General features: G+C 42.5%; 1 protein-coding gene and 2 pseudogenes across 1 annotated transcript; all 3 read left to right on the top strand.

The window, feature by feature from the left end:
* Positions 1–308: 308 nt before the first annotated feature.
* On the top strand, positions 309–3,425 carry LOC105886414 (annotated as a pseudogene).
* LOC100953495 lies at positions 1,466–2,675 on the top strand (annotated as a pseudogene).
* An 8,644-nt stretch (positions 3,426–12,069) lies between the features above and the next one.
* Positions 12,070–13,020, top strand: LOC100953185 (olfactory receptor 52K1-like). Its single transcript, XM_012802736.1, has one exon. It carries the CDS (start codon positions 12,070–12,072, stop codon positions 13,018–13,020), a length of 951 nt encoding a protein of 316 aa, XP_012658190.1.
* Positions 13,021–18,157: the final 5,137 nt, after the last annotated feature.

Raw genomic sequence — 18,157 nt, 5'->3', positions numbered from 1 at the left:
AAATATATATATATATATATATATATTTTTTTTTTTTTTTAACCTGAAAATACTCATGGAGAGGAACAAGCAGAAGAACTCTGGCAACATGAAAAATCAGAACAGATCAACTCCCCCACGTGATTAAAAAGGAGATACAATAGAAAATACTATCCATAGAGAAATTGCTGAAATGAAATGTCAGAAATAGAATTCAGAATATGAAGGGCAAATAAGATGATTGGAATGGAGGAAAAGATGGAAATAGAAATCAAAAAAATTGTTCAAAAGTAGTCTCAAGAGTGTGCCCACAGAGCTTCTGGTCAACCAACCAGAGTCCATGAATTCTCCACTCCCATCCCATCCGACATTCCCCAATCCCAGCTTTCTTTTCTTTGAAAACTCTAAGAATAATGTCCCTGCATCAGTTTTTACTAGAGCCAATCACCAGTCATGCCTGGAACATGGATCATACCCAAATTGCTCTTAGCTCCAACAATCACAAAGTTCACATCTATAAGAAAACAGAAGCTAGTGGATAAAAGCTCACGAACTCCAGGAGCACAATGGACACATCATAGGTATTGACTGGACTCCCCAAAGCAACCATGATCACTTGCCGGGCAGACCTCAATGCCTATGTCTGGAGTTAGAAAGATGGTGGCGGCTCGGTGCTTGTGGATCAAGTGGCTAAGGCGCCAGCCACATACATCTAAGGTGCAGGTTCAAATCCAACCCGGGCCGCCAAACAACAATGACGGCTGCAACCAAAAAATAGCTGGGCGTTGTGGCAGGCTCCTGTGGTCCCAGCTACTTGGGAGGCTGAGGCAGGAGACTTGCTTGAGCCCAGGAGTTGGAGGTTGCTGTGAGCTGTGAGGCCACAGCACTCTACCCAGAGGGACAGCTTGAGGCTCTGTCTCAAAAAAAAAAGAAAGACGGTGTCTGGAAGCCAACGATGGTGATCCTGAGAAGTAATCAAGCAGCCGCTTTTGTGAAGTGGTCCCCTTAGAAAACAAATTTGCTGTGGGAAGTGGAGCACGACTCATTTTTGTTCGTTACTTCAAGTCTGAAAATGGTGGGTAAGCAAGCACATTAAAAAGCCGATTCATTCCACAATCCTCAGCTTGGATTCGCATCCCAACAATGTTTTGCTGGCAGAAGGATCGTGTGACTTCAAATGCAGAGTGTTTTCTGCTTATATTAAAGAAGTGGGTCTTCCTTTCCTGGGCCTTCCTGTGCGGTGCCCCCAGACCACGGTTACCCCCAACCCCTGTGCGAGGCTGGAGTGTGAGGTTCCAGAGCCCTGGCGCAGGCCGGGTCCCGGTGTAGACACCGCCGGCCAGACCGCCTCAGCCTCCCCGGCAGTGCTTCGGTTGCTCCAGCTGCCCCAGAGAGACTCCTTTTGGACAGCTTGGAACAAATGAACGCATTTATGTGCTTAGAATATAAAATGTTGTGGCACTTGTAAGAATCCCAAGCAAATCAAATGGCATCTGGGGGTCTCTGCTCACCTGCAGAAGGGATGGAAATACTTCAACAAGTGAGCAGCACCCAGCTTCCTCTTTGTAACCTGAGTGAAGAGGACCTGTTACAGAACCCCTACTTCAGCAAGCTGCTTCTGAGTCTCTCACAGCGTGTGGATGAGACTGGCTTAAGCTTCACCGTGGCAAAGGAGCAGGCTCAGGCGTGGAAGGAAGTTGAGCTGCATAAGACAACATGGTTGAGGTCTGAGATTTTACAGAGAGTCATTCAAGAGCAGCTTGTAGATTCCTATGTGAAGACACTAGACACAAATTTAACTTCTGAGGACAAAAAGTTTCATGAGACCCTTGAACAATGGCTACTTGTGACTGAACTGACATGGTTTTTAAGTCCTAGCCAAGAGAAGGAAATACCTCCATTGCTAGAGCTGGAGAAAGCAGACCTTCTGGAACTCACGCCACCCTCCGAGGACTTCGGGTGAATGAGAGCGCAACTCCAGCTAGAAGAGGAAGAGCAGCTCAAAAAGAAATGATTCACTCTGCTCTGCTTCCATGATCCCAATTCAGATTCTGACTATGAAACCCTGAAGGCAGCAAAGGTGTGGAAACTGGCAGAGGTCTTGGCATTGAGAAGCAGCAGTGCCAAGATGCCAAGACCCAGCAGATGGTGCTTCTGGAAAAGAAGAGTGCCACATATTCTCAGGTGCTTCTCTGATGCCTCGTCTTGCTACAGAAGCTTTTTTAAGAACACCGGCTGAAGACCCAGTCTGAGCTCAACCACATTAATGCCCAGTACCTGGAAATCAAGGGCAGTGCCATGATTCTTAAGCTGAGGAAGGAGGAGCTAAAGATTTTGTCTGACACTTACACTGCCAAGAAAGTAAAAGTTCGTTGTCTCATTAGGGACAAATGGAGGGAGCCATTTGCCTACAAAAGCAAGACATGGAAAAGTCAAGACAGGTCCTGAACACCTATGAGGTTCTTGGGGAGGAGTTAGACTGGCTGGTAAAAGAGTACACCCAACTCAAGCAGGCAACTGAGAACAAGCACTGGGCCCTCCAGGAGTTCAATGAAGTATACCATGGAGTACTGGCAGAGCCAGGAAACATGGCTTCTGCACAGTCACTGCCTCCTACTCTCCCTTCTAACAGAACCATTTCACCTGGGGCTGCCTTCATCACAAGGGAGTATGGAGATATTTGCTTAAAACAGTAGTCACTTAGGTACCCTCCTTGTTTCTCTTGTCTACAATGACTAAGCCTCTTCTAGAAAATGTAGCAAGCAGATTTATACAATTTTATGCATAGTTTCTCTGTGTCAGCTCTATATTGCATTTGATTATTTCCTGAATAAAGTGATGATATTATAAAAAAAAAAAAGTGGATGAAAAGACAGCAAGTACACCCTGGGGGTATCAAGATGCCTTTTGGTCAGCTGATGTGAGAGTTTGGGGGCAGTGGCGCAGGCGGCTGGGTCCATGAGGTCAGCCTCTCTGCCAGTGGGAGCTGCCAAGCCTGAGTCAGTCATGACAGCATCATGTCTGTTACTGATGCCTCAAAAAGTGTACAGGTCCCAACTCTGAAAACAGAGTTTCTACCACTCCTGAATGTATCATTTGTCTTGAAGAATAGCATGGCTGCTAACCAAGACTGCTGCCCAGTGTTTTTTAAATACTATGATCGCAGCTGCTTGAGGTCTGTATCCAAGTTAGACATTCCAAAACAGAGCATCCAGTGCAACATGTCTGCCATGGAACGTTTCTGCAACATGAACAAGAGGACCACAACCCAGGACCGCAATATAGCCTTGGAGACGCTGCACCAGAATAGCATCACTCCAGTATTTATTTATGAGGTGGGCAAGCAAGATTGTCACAAATTTTGCACTACTGGCATCAATGGAACCATGAAAATTTAGAAATTCATGACCTTACAATCTTCTATCCAGGGCCTCTGGATAATGTGAAGCTAAGTTAGCCTCTGCCATCTAGCACAACAAACAGTGGCTGACCACAGTTCTGCCATTGGATGGTGAGGAAAGCCAGGCCCAAGTATTGTTTTTTTTTTTTTTTTTTGGTTTGCTTGTTTGTTTGAGATAGAGTCTCAAGCAGTTACCCTGGGTAGAGTGCTGTGGCATCACAGCTCACAGCAACCTCCAACTCCTGGGCTCAAGCAAGTCTCCTGCCTCAGCCTCCCAAGTAGCTGGGACTACAGGCACCCACCACAACACCCGGCTATTTTTTGGTTGCAGCCATCATTGTTGTTTGGCAGGCCCGGGTTGGATTCGAACCTGCCAGCTCAGGTGTATGTGGCTGGCACCTTAGCCACTTGAGCCACAGGCACTGAGCCAGTATTGATTTTTTTACAGCAGCAGTGATTTTTTTCTTTTTTTCTTTTTTTCTTTTTTTCTTTTTTTTTGGAGACAGAGTCTTATTATGTCACCCTCCGGTAGAATGCCATGGTGTCACACCTCACAGCAACCTCAAACTCCTAGGCTCAAGTGATTCTCTTGCCTCATCCTCCAAAGTAGCTGGGACTACAGGCGCCCGCCACAACACCTGGCCATTTTTTTGTTGCAGTTGTCATTGTTGTTTAGCTGGCCCAGGCCAGGTTTAAACCCACCACTCTCAGTCTATGTGGCTGGCACCCTGAACACTGTGCTACAGGCACTGAGCCCATTCCATTCTTATTTTTGGGTTTTTTTGCAGTTTTTGGCTAGGGCTGGGTTTGAACCCACCAGCTCCAGCATATGGGGCCAGCGCCCTACTCCTTTGAGCCACAGGCGCCACCCACCCCCTTCCATTCTTGATGAAAGTTTCTCTTTAGGTAGTTTACTATGGAGAATTGTCACACTAACTTAAAGGAAAGGGTGAGGGAGATATGTAAATTTGTCCAGTAGAAAATTAAATTAAAATACTGAATATGGAAAAAAAAAGTAGTCTCAAGAAATTAATGAATTCAGAGTCACCAAGGATAAAAATAAGCTCTGGATCTCTGAAAAACAAGATGACCAAATCTCCACCATACTTATCAATTCTCTCAATTAATGTGAAGGACTTGAATTCCCCTCCAAAGAGGCACAGAATGGCTGATGAATATAAAATCTCAGGCCAGGTATCTGTTGACTCCAATAAAGGTTATACAATTCCATAGTGATCAAAACAGCATGGAACTGGCAAAAGATAGAGACATAGATCTATAAAATACAATAGAAAATCTAGAGATGAACCCAGCCATATATCATCAGTTGATCTTTGATCAGCCTAACAAAAGCATGCACTGGAGAAAAGAATCCCTGTTTAATAAATGGTGCTAGGAGAACTGATTAGCCATAAGCAGAAGACTGAAACTGAACTCATACCTCTCACCATTGACAAAAATTGACTCTCACTGGATAAAAGATTTAAATGTAAGACATAAAACGATAAAAATTCTAGAAGAGAGTGCGGGGAAAATACTTAAAAATATTGGTGCAGGAAAAGATTTTATGAGGAAGATCCCTTGGCAAATTGAAGCAATGCCAAAAGTAAATAACTAGTATTTAATCAAACTAAAAAGCTTCTGCAAAGCTAAAGGTACTGCAAACAGACACTCTTCAGAATGGGAGAAGATTTTTACGTGTTATGAATCTGACAAAGGCCTGATAACCAGCATTTACAGAGAACTCAAAGTAAATGACAGGAAAAGAGCAAACAGCCCCATTTCTATGTAGGCAAGGGACTTGAACAGAAATTTCTCTGAAGATAACAGACAAATGGCCAACAAATGCATAAAAAGTGCTCATTATCTTTAATCATCAAAGAAATGCAAATCAAAACCACTCTGAGATATCACCTACCTCTAGTAAGATTAGCCCCCATCAAAAAGTTGCAAAACTGCAGATGCTCACATGGATGTAAAGAGAAGGGAACATTTCTACACTGTTGGTGAGCAAACTAATACAATCTTTATGGAAAGAAGTATGGAGAATTCTCAAAGAACTAAAAGTTGACCTTCCATTTGATCCCACAATCCCATTACTAGGTATCTACCCAGAAGAACAAAAATCATTTTACCACAAAGACATTTGCACCAAAATGTTGATTGCAGCTTAATTCATAATTGCCAAGTCGTGGAAGCAACCCAAATGCCCACTAACCCACGAATGGATCAATAAACTGTAGTATATAAATACCATGGAATACTATTCAGCCATAAAAAAGATGGAGACTTTACTTCTTTTATTTTTACCCAGATGGAGTTGAAACACATCCTTCTTAGTAAAGTATCTCAAGGATGGAAAAAAAAAATCCAGTGTACCAAATACTAATATGAAACCAGTATATAAACAATTACAAAAAATAAAAATAAAAAAACAAATATAGTCTAGCAAGAGGGCAGGGTAAAGAGAGAGAAGGGGGCGGGGGGAGGGCAATTGGTAAGATGAGGGAGGGCATTTGGCGGGATCTCACCTAATGTGCACAATGTAAGGGTGTTCAGCACGCCCCCTGGGGGATTGGCTCTTCTACAACTTGAACTTTACCTTGGAACTGAAAACAATGTAACCTAAAAATTTGTACCTTCATATTAATTTGAAATTTAAAAAAAGAAAGAGCTGCATAATAATAATGGGGGACTTCAATATTCTACTACCAAAATTAGACAGATCACTGATTTTTCTAAACAACAAAGAAGCTCTGGATTTAAATGAGACTCTAGAAAAAATGGACCTAACAAACATTTATAAAATACTCTACCTTAAAATTGAAGACTATTCTTCTCAACAGCACATAGAACATTTTCCAATAAATCATATTAGGCCACAAAACAAATCTCACAAATTTGTAAAAATTGAAATTATATCATATATCTTCTCACACTATAGATAAAACTGGATATCAATTCCAAGAACTCTCAAAACTACACAAACTTATGGAAATTAAAGAACTATGCTGAATGATCCTTGGGCAAGGACAAAATCAAGGTGGAAATTTAAAAAATGTTTTTAATTGAAAGACAATGGTGACACAACTACCAAAATCTCTGGGAAACAGGAAAAGCGGTGTTAAGAAGGAAGTTGGGTTTTTTCTCTTTTTTCAGTTTTGTTTTTTTTTTTGACTGGAGCTGGGTTTGAAAACTTCTATGCACACAACCTAGAAAATGTAGAGGAAATGGACAAATTTCTGAAAACATATAACCTCCCAACCCTGAATCAGAAAGAAATAGAAATCCTGAACTGATCAATAATAAGCATCATAACCGAAGCAGTAATTTAAAATTTCCCAACAACAACAATAAAGCCCTGGCCCAGACAGATTTGTAGCCAAATTCTACTAGACGTACAAAGAACCCATCCTGTTGAAACTATTCCATTACATTGAGAAGGAGGGAAGCCTCCCTAACTCATTCTATGAAAGCAGTATCACCCTGATACCAAAGCCAGGAAAGGATACAACCAAAGAAGAAAAATACAGACCAATAACCCTCATGAACATAAATGTAAACATCCTCAGCAAAATACTAGCAAACTGAATCCAACAGCACATCAAAAAGATATAATAGCTGCAAAAATAAAATACAATAGCTAATTAAATACTTAACCGAGGAGGAGAAAGATTCTATAAGGAGAACTGCAAAACACTGATAAAAGAAATCATAGATAACACAAACAAATAGAAATAATCTCTTGCTCATGGATTAGAAGAATCAATGGTGTTAAAATGTCCATACTGGCCCAAGTGATTTACAGATGCAATATAATCCCCTTAAATTGCCAACATCATTTTTCACAAAAGTAGAGAAAACAATCTTGAGTTTAATATGGAATCAAGAAGAGCATGAATAGCCAAAGCAATCCTAAGCAAAAAGAACAAGGCATCACATTATCCAACTTCAAATTATACTACAAGGCTACATATAGTAATTAAAATAGTACAGTACTAGAATTAAAGTAGACACATATATCAGTGGAACAGAATAGAGATCCTAGAAACAAAACCAACTACAACCAACTGATTATTGACAAAGTGGACAAAAATATACACTGGGGAAATAATACAGTATTCAATAAAAGGTGCTGGGAAAATTGGATAGCCACATGCAAAACAATGAAACTGGATCACTATCTCTCATTATATACAAAAATTAACTGTAGGTGGATTGATGACTTAAAGGCCTGAAACTATACAAATTCTACAAAAAAAAGGGAAAACTCTTCTGGACATTGGCCTAGGCAAAGAATTTATGACTAAAACTCAAAAATAGAGCAACAACAAAAATAAATAAATGTGACCTAATTAAACTAAAAAGTTTCTACACAACAAAGGAAAATAATCAACAGTAAATAGGTAATCTGTAGATGGGAGAAAATATTCACAAACTATACATCCAACAAAGAACTAACATCCAGGATCTACAAGGAACTCTAACAAATCAGCAGGAAAAAACCAAATAACTCCATTTACAAGTAGGCAAAAGGGCCGGGCATGGTGGCTCACACCTGTAGACCTAGTGCTGTGGGAGGCCAAGGTGGGTGGATTGCCTAAGCTCAGAGGTTCAAGACCATCCTGAGCCAGAGTAAGCCAGATGAGACCCTGTCTCTACCAAAAAAAGCCAGGTGTTGTGGCAGGCACCTGTAGTCCCAGCTAAGGGCAAGAGAATCACTAAGGAAGAAAAGAAAAAAATAATTAAAAATAAAAAACTTCAAACTAAGATGAGTGAAAGCCAGTTGAAATTGAAAGCAAAATTCAAAAGTCAAAAAAAGCAAGTGGGCAAAAGATACAACAGTTTTTTCAAGATATACAGATGAAGTACAAATATGAAAAAAATGATCAACATTGGCTTTGTGCCTGTAACTCAGTGGCTGGGGCACCAGCCACATACACAGAAGCTGGCGGGTTCAAATCCAGCTCTGGCCTGCCGAACAACAATGACAACTACAACAACAACAAAAAAAAAAATAGCTGGACGCTGTGGCAGGCTCCTGTAGTCCCAACTACTCAGGAGGCTGAGGCAAGAGAATCGCTTAAACCCAAGAATTTGAGGTTGCTGTGATCTGTGACTCCATGGCACTCTACCAAGGGTGACCAAGTGAGACTCTGTCTCAACGGAAAAAAAAAGATCAATATCACTGACCATCAAGGAAATGAAAATTAAAACCACAATGACACCTTATCCCTGTCAGAATAGTTATTAATAAAAAGTCAAAAAAATTGATGCTAGTGCCAATGTGGTAAAAAGGAAATGCTTATACATAGTTGGTAAGAATATAAATTAGCACAACCTCTATGGAAAATAGTATGGCAATTCCTCAATGAACTAAAAAGTGACCTGCCATTTGATCCAGCACTACTAGAGATCTACCAAAGGGCAAGACATCATTATATCAAAAAGATACCTGCACCTGAATGTTAATCTCAGCACAATTCACAATTGGCTTGAGATATGGACTCAACCAAAGTGCCCATCTGATGAGCGGATAAAGAAAATATCTACTCAGCCATAAAAAGGAATGAAATTTCTTTTGCAGCAACTTGGATGGAACTGGAGATCATCATCATAAGTGAAGTGTCTCAGGAATGGAAAAATAAATGCCATGTGTTCTTACTTACAAGTGGAAGCTAAATGATGGATATATGTGGTCATAAAGTGCTGTAATAGGCCTTGGAAACTAAGAAGGGGGAAGGTGGAAGAGGGTTTAGGGACAAAAAGTTACCAGCTGAGTACAATGTACACTATTTGGGGAAAAGGTACATTAAAAGCCCTGGTTTCACCACTATACAATTAATTTATGTAACAAAAAACATACCCCTTAAATCCATTGAAATAAATTTTACAAAAAAGAAAGCACAAAAATAGACATTACTTCAAAAAAATGACAGGGAGAAAACATGTTTGTGTGAAGATATGAATTCAGCTTGGGACATTTTAAGTTTGCAATTTGTCTGGGGCATGGGGTTCCTCTGAATGACAGCTATTGGATACATGGCTCTGAGATATGGGGGCAACATCTGGCCTACAGGTGGAGATATGAGAGCCACAGGTACCCAGGAAAACAATGGAGGGAATGATGAAGAGGGTAAGGGCATGCTAGAGAATAATCCCTCTTCTCCCCTAGGCAGGACCCTTTGTTACAGGTCCCTTCATGCCCACATGCCCTCATCAACACCCCGTTTCTGCTCATGATGTTCCTCCAGGCTACAGGGCCCTGAGGGGACATCTCTTTCTGTACACCCCTGGGATCCTGCTGACTGGCTAAGTCAGAGTCTGGGAGCTCCAGAGAGTTCCCCAGGGAGGAATGCCATGGATTTAACAGCATTCAAGGAACCAAGGCCTGGAGCAAACTGGTCTTACTACTCTCAGTCTGTGTAAGTTCTGGTGAGTAACAAAGTTAATGCTTGGCTAGGCAAGAGGCTGGGCAGAAGCTTTCACCTTGAGTGTTGTAGGTGCAGAGGGAGACACAGGGACTGAAGGCTCCCCCAGATGTTTTCACACCTGTAATTTCTCCTAGTAATTATATTCAGCAAGCTACTTCACACAGTAGCTTAAGCTGGAAAAATGCTTTTTGTGGCACTATAGGTGGGGAGGAGGAATCCTTGCTTTTCCCCCTCTCTCTCCCCACATCCAATCCTATCAGGCTTGCATTGTAAAGTTTTCAACTAGATGGTTCTTGAATTCTCTGAGTCTTGGGTCTCTCTGAGTTTCTGGTTCTCTGATCCTATAATCCAAGTGGGGACCGAGGAAGGATAAGGACAACCAAATTTCCTGTTTCCTATCATTGAGGTTGTCCAATACCAAGTATTTGTTGAGATTCTGCCTTCCTTTTGGCTCTCTATACTTGCCTATGAGAGCCCCAGCCCAATACTAAGGTATATGGCTCAGCCTTGGGTGCAGGGTCTTTGCTTCTATTACCCTCCTCTCTTCCCCCCCCCCCCCCCCCCCCCCCCCCCCCCCCCCCCCCCCCGCCCCGTGACAGCCTCAGAAGGCCCATGGGAAGTGTTAGCCATATGCAAGGCACCACTCTGAAGTCTGGAGGTCTGGGTGGCCCAGAATGGAGTTTTCAGTCAGCTTTTGAAGTGGAGCAAAAAGGTAAACAAAGAAGGGCTTTGTCAGTGTTGGGCAGATGAGCAATACGAAGAAAGAACCAAGACATTGCTCACTTTCCATTTTATTTTGATCCGCATATCATGAGAAAGTAACTTGAAAGTAGAAAAGGCAGAATAAAAAATGTCTGAAAGAACTAAAGCCCATGCCCTGTCATGGTCAGAGATCATAAGAGATGATCAGTAAAATTCAAGTCTCCTGCTTAGACAAAGTACCTACACTTCCTGAACAAATCTAAACATGTGTTTAGGATTTCCTTCCAGTGTATCCATGAGAAATCTTTGGAAAAATATGAATTTTGAGGATATGCAAGGGAAAGAGCTAACGTCAATTATAGATTATTAAACTTAGAGCTGATCCTTGTCAAACATGTAAAATAGATTTCGTATAAGCAGTGAGAAAAGAAAAAAGGTTATCTCTAAACATCTGCATATCAGTTCTGTTTTATACACTTGCTAAAACTGAGAGAACCTACTATACTTGAACTGAGTAAATCATTTGCCAGGCTTGGCTTTCCTTAATAAATCTTTCCTTCATTCCTCCCAATCTATACCAGGCACAGTCACATCTCCATCCACCATGCTTCTGAATCTGTACAAAACTGTTCTATAGCTCTCCTTACACTGGAAGAGCAAAACTCCAAAGGGGACACTGGAAAAGCAAGGTTTTTATTCTCCATTCGTATGTGATCTGTGTTGCTCCTTGGATGAAATTGCAAAATGTTTCTATTATGACCTTGTTCATTCCTAAATAATCTTAAAGAATCTTTGGATCACTTTTAATTTCATAAACAATCTAATATAAGGGATCCAAATAGCCACTCCCACTTAATGATAAAAGCCCTAAACTTTGAATTAAATGTTGCCTCACCTCCACCTCCACCATACCAACATCAAGCTGGGAAATGAGAGCTAGTGAGCTCTGGCCCTAAACCTTTCCCCACTGCATTCTTCCCTCTCCCTAGTTTTCAACCTGCAGCTTTTCACCTCCTGATCAAAAAAAGGGAAAGTAGATGAAGAGTAGAAATGGCCTCAATTGACCTGGCACTGGTCTATCTTGGGTTTGCTGTAGGGTGAAACAGATAATTTTTGGAATGCATTTCTTGAGTATACTGCCGCACACTTAATTTTGACCATTGCTCGTCATTACTAGCCCACTCAGTAGAATGCAGACTCACCCAGGGAACAAAAACGTTGCCCACTGTTGTACTCCATGCACCCAATATATGCCCTAACAGAAAAGTAGGTGCTCATTAAAAATGTGAAGAAAGAAATAAAGGAATAATCTGTAAATTTATAGAAACGAGGAAGCAAAATGGACAAACAGCCTATGGAATGATGTTATTTCTTGAACAATCTCATTATGTGATTAAAAATAACATTTCTTTTCTCTCTAGGAATATCAGAGGCTCATGGAGGTCAAAGTCCCCAGGGTACCCTGGTGAGGCTAGGTCTCTCCAGGACTGGGTACAGACACCAGACCTCCTTCCCCTACCCACTCCCCAGAGCCATCCTGTACTCCTAGGGAAGATGTTGGTGTGGAGCAATGGAAGCTCCAATACATCCTACACCAGCTTCTTCCTGGTGGGCTTCCCAGGGTTGCGAGAGTCCCGTGCCTTCCTGGTGCTGCCCTTCCTCAGCCTCTACCTGGTGATCATCTCCGCCAACACCCTGGTCATCCACACAGTGGTGGCCCAGCGCAGCCTGCACCAGCCCATGTACCTGCTCATTGCCCTGCTCCTGGCTGTCAACCTCTGTGCTGCCTCCACTGTGGTGCCCGCCATGCTCTTGAGCTTCTCCCCACACTTCAATCGCATCTCCCTGCCTCGCTGCCTGGTCCAGATGTTCTGCATCTACTTCCTCATTGTCTTTGATTGCAACATCCTCCTGGTCATGGCCCTGGATCGCTATGTCGCCATCTGCTACCCTCTCCGCTACTCAGAGATAGTGACAGGCCAGCTACTGGCTGGCCTGCTGGGGTTGGCAGCTGCCAGGAGCACATGTATTGTTGCTCCGGTGGTTTTTCTGGCCTCCTGGGTTCGCTTCTGCCGCTCAGACGTGATCCACCACTTTGCCTGTGAGCACATGGCCCTAATGAAGCTCTCCTGTGGGGACATTTCCCTGAACAAGACTGTGGGGCTTACCGTTCGCATCTTCAACAGAGTCCTAGACATGCTCCTACTAGGAGCCTCCTACTCCCGTATCATCCATGCCGCCTTCAGGATTTCCTCGGGTGGAGCACGTTCCAAGGCACTGAACACCTGTGGCTCTCACCTCCTGGTCATCTTCACTGTCTACTCCTCAACAATGTCCTCATCCATCGTCTACCGTGTGGCCCGCACTGCTTCCCAGGATGTGCACAACCTGCTCAGTGCCTTCTACCTGCTGCTTCCGTGTCTGGTCAACCCCATCATCTATGGTGCCAGAACCAAGGAGATCAGGCAGCACCTGGCAACTCTGTTCCAAAAACCACAGCTGTAGGTCCCCACTGAGAAGCCTCTGCCCTCACATAGCGAGTTACCCAGCTGATTTCTGAGAGTTGTGTGGCTGATCCAATGAAGGAAGAAGAATTTTGTGAGACATCCTTGCTACATTTTGGCTTAGCTATTTGCACTTATCTTTGAGATGCTTAAACATGTATTCATTTTCTGAAAAATAGCTACTCATTCAGAGTTTGTAGTAATCAGCTACAAAAGAAGCTTGTCTCTGGCTTGTAAGTTCTCTCCCCTTCCTTCTGCATATGAGTCTCATTCAGTCACTCATTCGTTTATTCATCAGATGTTTATTATACATATGTTATATCCATTATGTATTATATACATATTATGTAACTTTATGACAGCAGAAAAAGAAAAAAAACTCAGCCTCTTCCCTGAGGGAGGTTCCAATCTAGCATGCTATAAAGAGATGTAATATTTATTTATAGTACTAGATTCTGTGGGAACACAGAGGAGGGGACACTCATAAAACTAAGACCACCGCACAGAGAAGGTGAATTTGAGTTAGATTTGAAGAATATTTATTAAAGTGTTCTCTGGAGAGGAAGGAGAAGGGGAAAACAAAACTCATTCTAGGTAAAAAGGAACAGCACAAAGGCAGAGGGGGACAGACAAACTCAGCAGGAAGGAAGTACACTGGTTGTCCCATGTTTCCCCAGCACAGAGAGAATATGGGGCATGGAAGAAATAAGGCTGGATGGATAATAAAAGGTGTAAACAATGGCACCCAAAGGCCAGGCTGCAGAAGAGAAGTTGAGGCCAGGTTAACTAAAAAGGGGGGGTGACCTGCTTAGGCAGTGCAAAGATGGTATCTGCACCCAGGGGACAGTTAGAGGCCTCTTTTATATGGGGCCATGGGTGGGTGGGCACATTCTACAGGTTGCCTGTCAGGTTAGGGTCTTTTGGCATGAACTTCTGTGGGTAGGGCTAGCAGATCCTTTGTATATTCATCTTAGGAGAAGAGGAAGAGGAGGAGGGGAAAAGGATTTGTATGTGGCTATGTTAGGCACCCCTTAACAGGTAGGCAGAAGCCAGATGATGAAAGGCATTGTATGTTGTGATAATCAATTTGAGTTTTTAGTCCAGATAGTAAGCATTCAAAAGTCCAAATCAGGGACCTAGCCAGATCATATTTGTGTTCCAGAATAACTCTGCAGTCACATCAGAGTACGGATTAGAAGGAGATAGGCCTGTAGGCCAAGAGACTGAACAGGAAACTGTTTCACTAGTCCACATGAGCAACTACAGTATCCTGAACCTGACTAGTGACAGCAAGCATGAAGGGAGGTGGACAGATACAAAAGAAATCAGAAGGTTGAGTTTGTATGTAAGGGCCAGAAAGGCAGAAGGAAAGTGAGGAGAGAATGGCTTCATCAAAGCAAGGGGAGGGGACGATGTGAAGAAGGTTGGAGGGTCATCAATGCTAGATCCTCTGAGGGTCCTTTGACACAGTAATGAACAGGTTTAGTAAGGACAGTTCCTTTCTTCAGGCCCTGAGGATACAATGAAAAGCATGAGATGATCCTCACCTTCATGGGATTTAAAGTTCAAAGATCCATAGGCATTAGCCACCAATTTCAATGCAGTAGAATGGTAGGGCCTGGAATAAAACCACCATGATTCTGGGGAGAACATAGAGAAGAGCAGATAAAAGGGAAGGTAGAGAAGAGGATATTGGCAAACTTTGCATAGTAGAAAAAATGTGAGACTTGGAGGGGGGAGATCTGAATTTTATTTTTGGCTCAGCCACTTACAGATGTGAGACCATGAAGCAAGCTTGGACTTCTGAACATTAGTTTTCTTATCTGCAAAATGAATCATAGTATTACCTGCCTGATAGGGAGAGGAGAAGCCAGTTAAGAAGAAAGCTAAGGGATGATCCATTAAGAGAGGTTCCCGATGAGAACTAGAGGAAAGCTGAATCTTGAGAGAAGGAAGACCCTCCTTTTCTGACATACAGTTGATTCTTGAGAAATGGGGAGTTAACTGACCCTCCATGCAGTAGAAAATTTACATACATGTATACTTTGACTCCTCCCCCAAACTAAACTACTAATAGCCCACTGTGACCAGAAGCCTTACTGATAAACATAGATGATTGATTAACACATACTTTGTATGTTATATCAATTATATACTGTATTCTTCAATAAAGTAAGCTATAGAAAAGAAAAAACTCTTAATAAAATTGGAAGGAAGAGAAAACAAATTATTCATTAAGGGGGAAAATAAAGGTGCCCATCTTCACAGTCTCCATGTTGAATAGGCTGAGGAAGAGGAAGGGTCGGTCTTGCTGCTTCAGGGGTGGCAGAGATGGAAGAAAATCCATGTGTAAGTGAATTCGTGCTGTTCAAAGCCATGTTGTTCAAGGGTCAACAGCAGAAAGAAAGGAGTACAGAGGGATGCAGAACTTCACACTTGTGCTGTTTCTCCAGAGACTCTTAGCAGTCAAAGAACCACTTTCATCCAGTTGTCAGAATCAGAGAAACAAGAGTGCTGGAGGGAGAGTGACCACGCTGCCTGCCACCCAAGCGTGAGGAGGGCAGAGAAGACAGGAGAACAACTAAGGAAAGATTAAAGGCTTAGAAGTCATCATGATAGATAAAAGCAGGGAAAGCAGGGGGAAGGAATAAGGTGGCTGGAAAGAAAATACTAAAATACAAGAGTTCAGAAATGATGTTTCTACATGATGATCCAGGGTACGACCATAATATTTGCGGCCAGGATTTCATGGAGAATATGTCAGTCACCTGTGCTGAAGGAGGCAAATAACAAGCAAGGATGCTGCCTGGATCATCGACATGAGTGAATTTTTACTGTAGTTCCACATTGTGTCATGAGTTGGGCAGAGAAGACAGACTGAGTCAAGGTCCTCTATGCAAACAGATAAACAACCTTGAAGCTGTTAGATGACAGTGATGAGGAAAAAGGGGACATAACATTGGGAAAAGAGCAATTTTAGGCAACACTTGGGAGCCTTTGAAAATGCCACTGTACTCTATCCTGGGCAACAGAGTGAGCCCCTGTCTCAAAAAGAGGGACAGAGAGACGACAGAGAAAAGAAAAGGAAAAGAAAGGGGGAAAAAAGAGAGATAATATTCACACAAATAAAATTATAAATGAAAAAGAAACATTATAGGACAGCACCTGTGGCTCAGAGGAGTAAGGCACTGACCCCATATGCCAGAGGTGGCGGGTTCAAATGCAGCCCTGGCCAAAAAATGCAAAAAAAAAAAAAAAAAGGAAACATTATAACATATGCTATAGAAATAGAAAGGATTATAAGAGACTATTATGAACAATTATACAAGCTGGAAAAAATAGTTCAAGACTAGCCTGAGCAACATAGCAAGACCCCACCCATCTCTCCAAAAAATAATTAGCTAGATGAGGTAGTGTGTGCCTATAGTCCTAATAGTCCCAGCTAAAAAACATGTACAAGGATATTTATAGTTAGCTGGGCATTATGGTTGGTGCCTGTAGTCTCAGCTACTTGGGAGGCTGAGGCAAGTAGATTGAGGTTGCTGTGATCTAGGCTAAGGCCATGGCCCTTTAGACCAGGCAACAGAGCGAGACTGTCTCAAAAAGAAAAAAAAAAGAATATAGTGTCATTGTCCCTAGTTGTGAAAAACTAGCAATACCATAATTTTTTTAATTTAATAGAATATGTAAATAGATTATAGAACAATCCTACATTGGAATCCTATCGACCATAAAATAGTCAGGTGTGGTGGCTCACGCCTGTCATCCTAGCACTCTGGGAGGTTGAGAAGGGAGGATTGCTTGAGCTCAGGAGTTTGAAACCAGCCTGAGCAAGAACAAAACTCCTTCTCTACTTAAAATAGAAAAATTAGTCAGGCATTGTGGTGGCCACCTGTAGTCCCAGCTACTTGTGAGGGAGGTCATCTGCAAGGAAGATGACTTAAGCCTAGAAGTTTGAGGTTGCTGCAAGCTGGGCTGATGCCATGGCCCCCTAGCCCAGGCAACAGAGTGAGACTCTGTCTCAAAAATAAAAAGTAAAACCTAAAATAAACTACAGTTACATACAATATAAATGAATTTTGCAAACATAATATTGATTTTTATCATGTTTTTCTAAATGTCTTCAAGATAGAATAGACTATTTTCAAAGCTCCAAAATAGGCTGGGCACCATGGCTCATGCCTGTAATTCTAGCACTCTGGGAGGCCGAAACAGGTGGATTGCTTGAGCTCAAGACCAGTCTGAGCAAGAGCCAGACCCCATCTCTAAAAATAGAAAAATTAGCCAGGTGTTGTGGCAGATGCCTGTAGTCCCAGCTCCTTAGGAGGCTGAGGCAATAGAATCACTTGAGCCCAAGAGTTTGAGGTTGTTGTGAGCTATGACACCATGGCACTCTACCTAGGGCAACCAAGTCTCAAAAAACAATAAATAAATAAAAGCCCCGAAATTACAAGATATTGTGGGTTTATAATTAATGTAGAAGTAAAACGTATGGCAATGATAACAAGAAAACTGATGGGGAGAAATGAAAGTTCATGTAAGGATCTCATCTGTGAAGTGGTGCAACATTACTGGAAGATAGATTTGATAAATTAAAGGTGTGTGCGATAAACCCTAAAGTGACCACTAAAATAATACAACAAAGGAAATGCTAATAAACCAAAAAAGGAGATAAAAGAGAATCAGTTTTGTTTTTTATTTTTTTTTTTTTTGAGACGGAGCCTCAAGCTATCCCCCTGGGTAGAGTGCCATGACATGCCGCTCACAGCAACCTCCAACTCCTGGGCTCAAGCGAGTCTCCTGCCTCCGCCTCCCAAGTAGCTGGGACCACAGGCGCCCGCCACAACGCCCGGCCATTTTTTGGTTGCAGCCATCATTGTTGTTTGGCGGGCCCGGGCTGGGGATTCAAACCCGCCACCTTAGGTGTATGTGGCTGGTGCCTTAAGCCGCTTGAGCCACAGGCGCCCAGCCGAGAATCCGTTTTTTAAAAATCCAAAGGAGGCAGAAAAAGACAGGGAAAGGAGCTTTTCCAGGCCTGCTCTTTCCAAATTCCACAGGACAAATTGGTGATGGCCCCCTGGAGGAGCAGCCCTTGCCTCTCTGGTCCCCAGGTTTTCACAGCAGAGTGCACAGTGCAC

The sequence above is a fragment of the Otolemur garnettii genome, unplaced genomic scaffold (genome assembly GCF_000181295.1).
Source record: "Otolemur garnettii isolate 467f Iridium unplaced genomic scaffold, OtoGar3 scaffold00001, whole genome shotgun sequence".
Lineage (NCBI taxonomy): Eukaryota > Metazoa > Chordata > Mammalia > Primates > Galagidae > Otolemur > Otolemur garnettii.
Note: the sequence above shows the minus strand (reverse complement) of the source record. Positions and strands in the feature narration are given on the sequence as shown.

Excerpts from the sequence above, each read along its gene's own strand:
- LOC100953185 (XM_012802736.1), top strand. The coding sequence starts at position 12,070 with ATGTTGGTGTGGAGCAATGGAAGCTCCAATACATCCTACACCAGCTTC.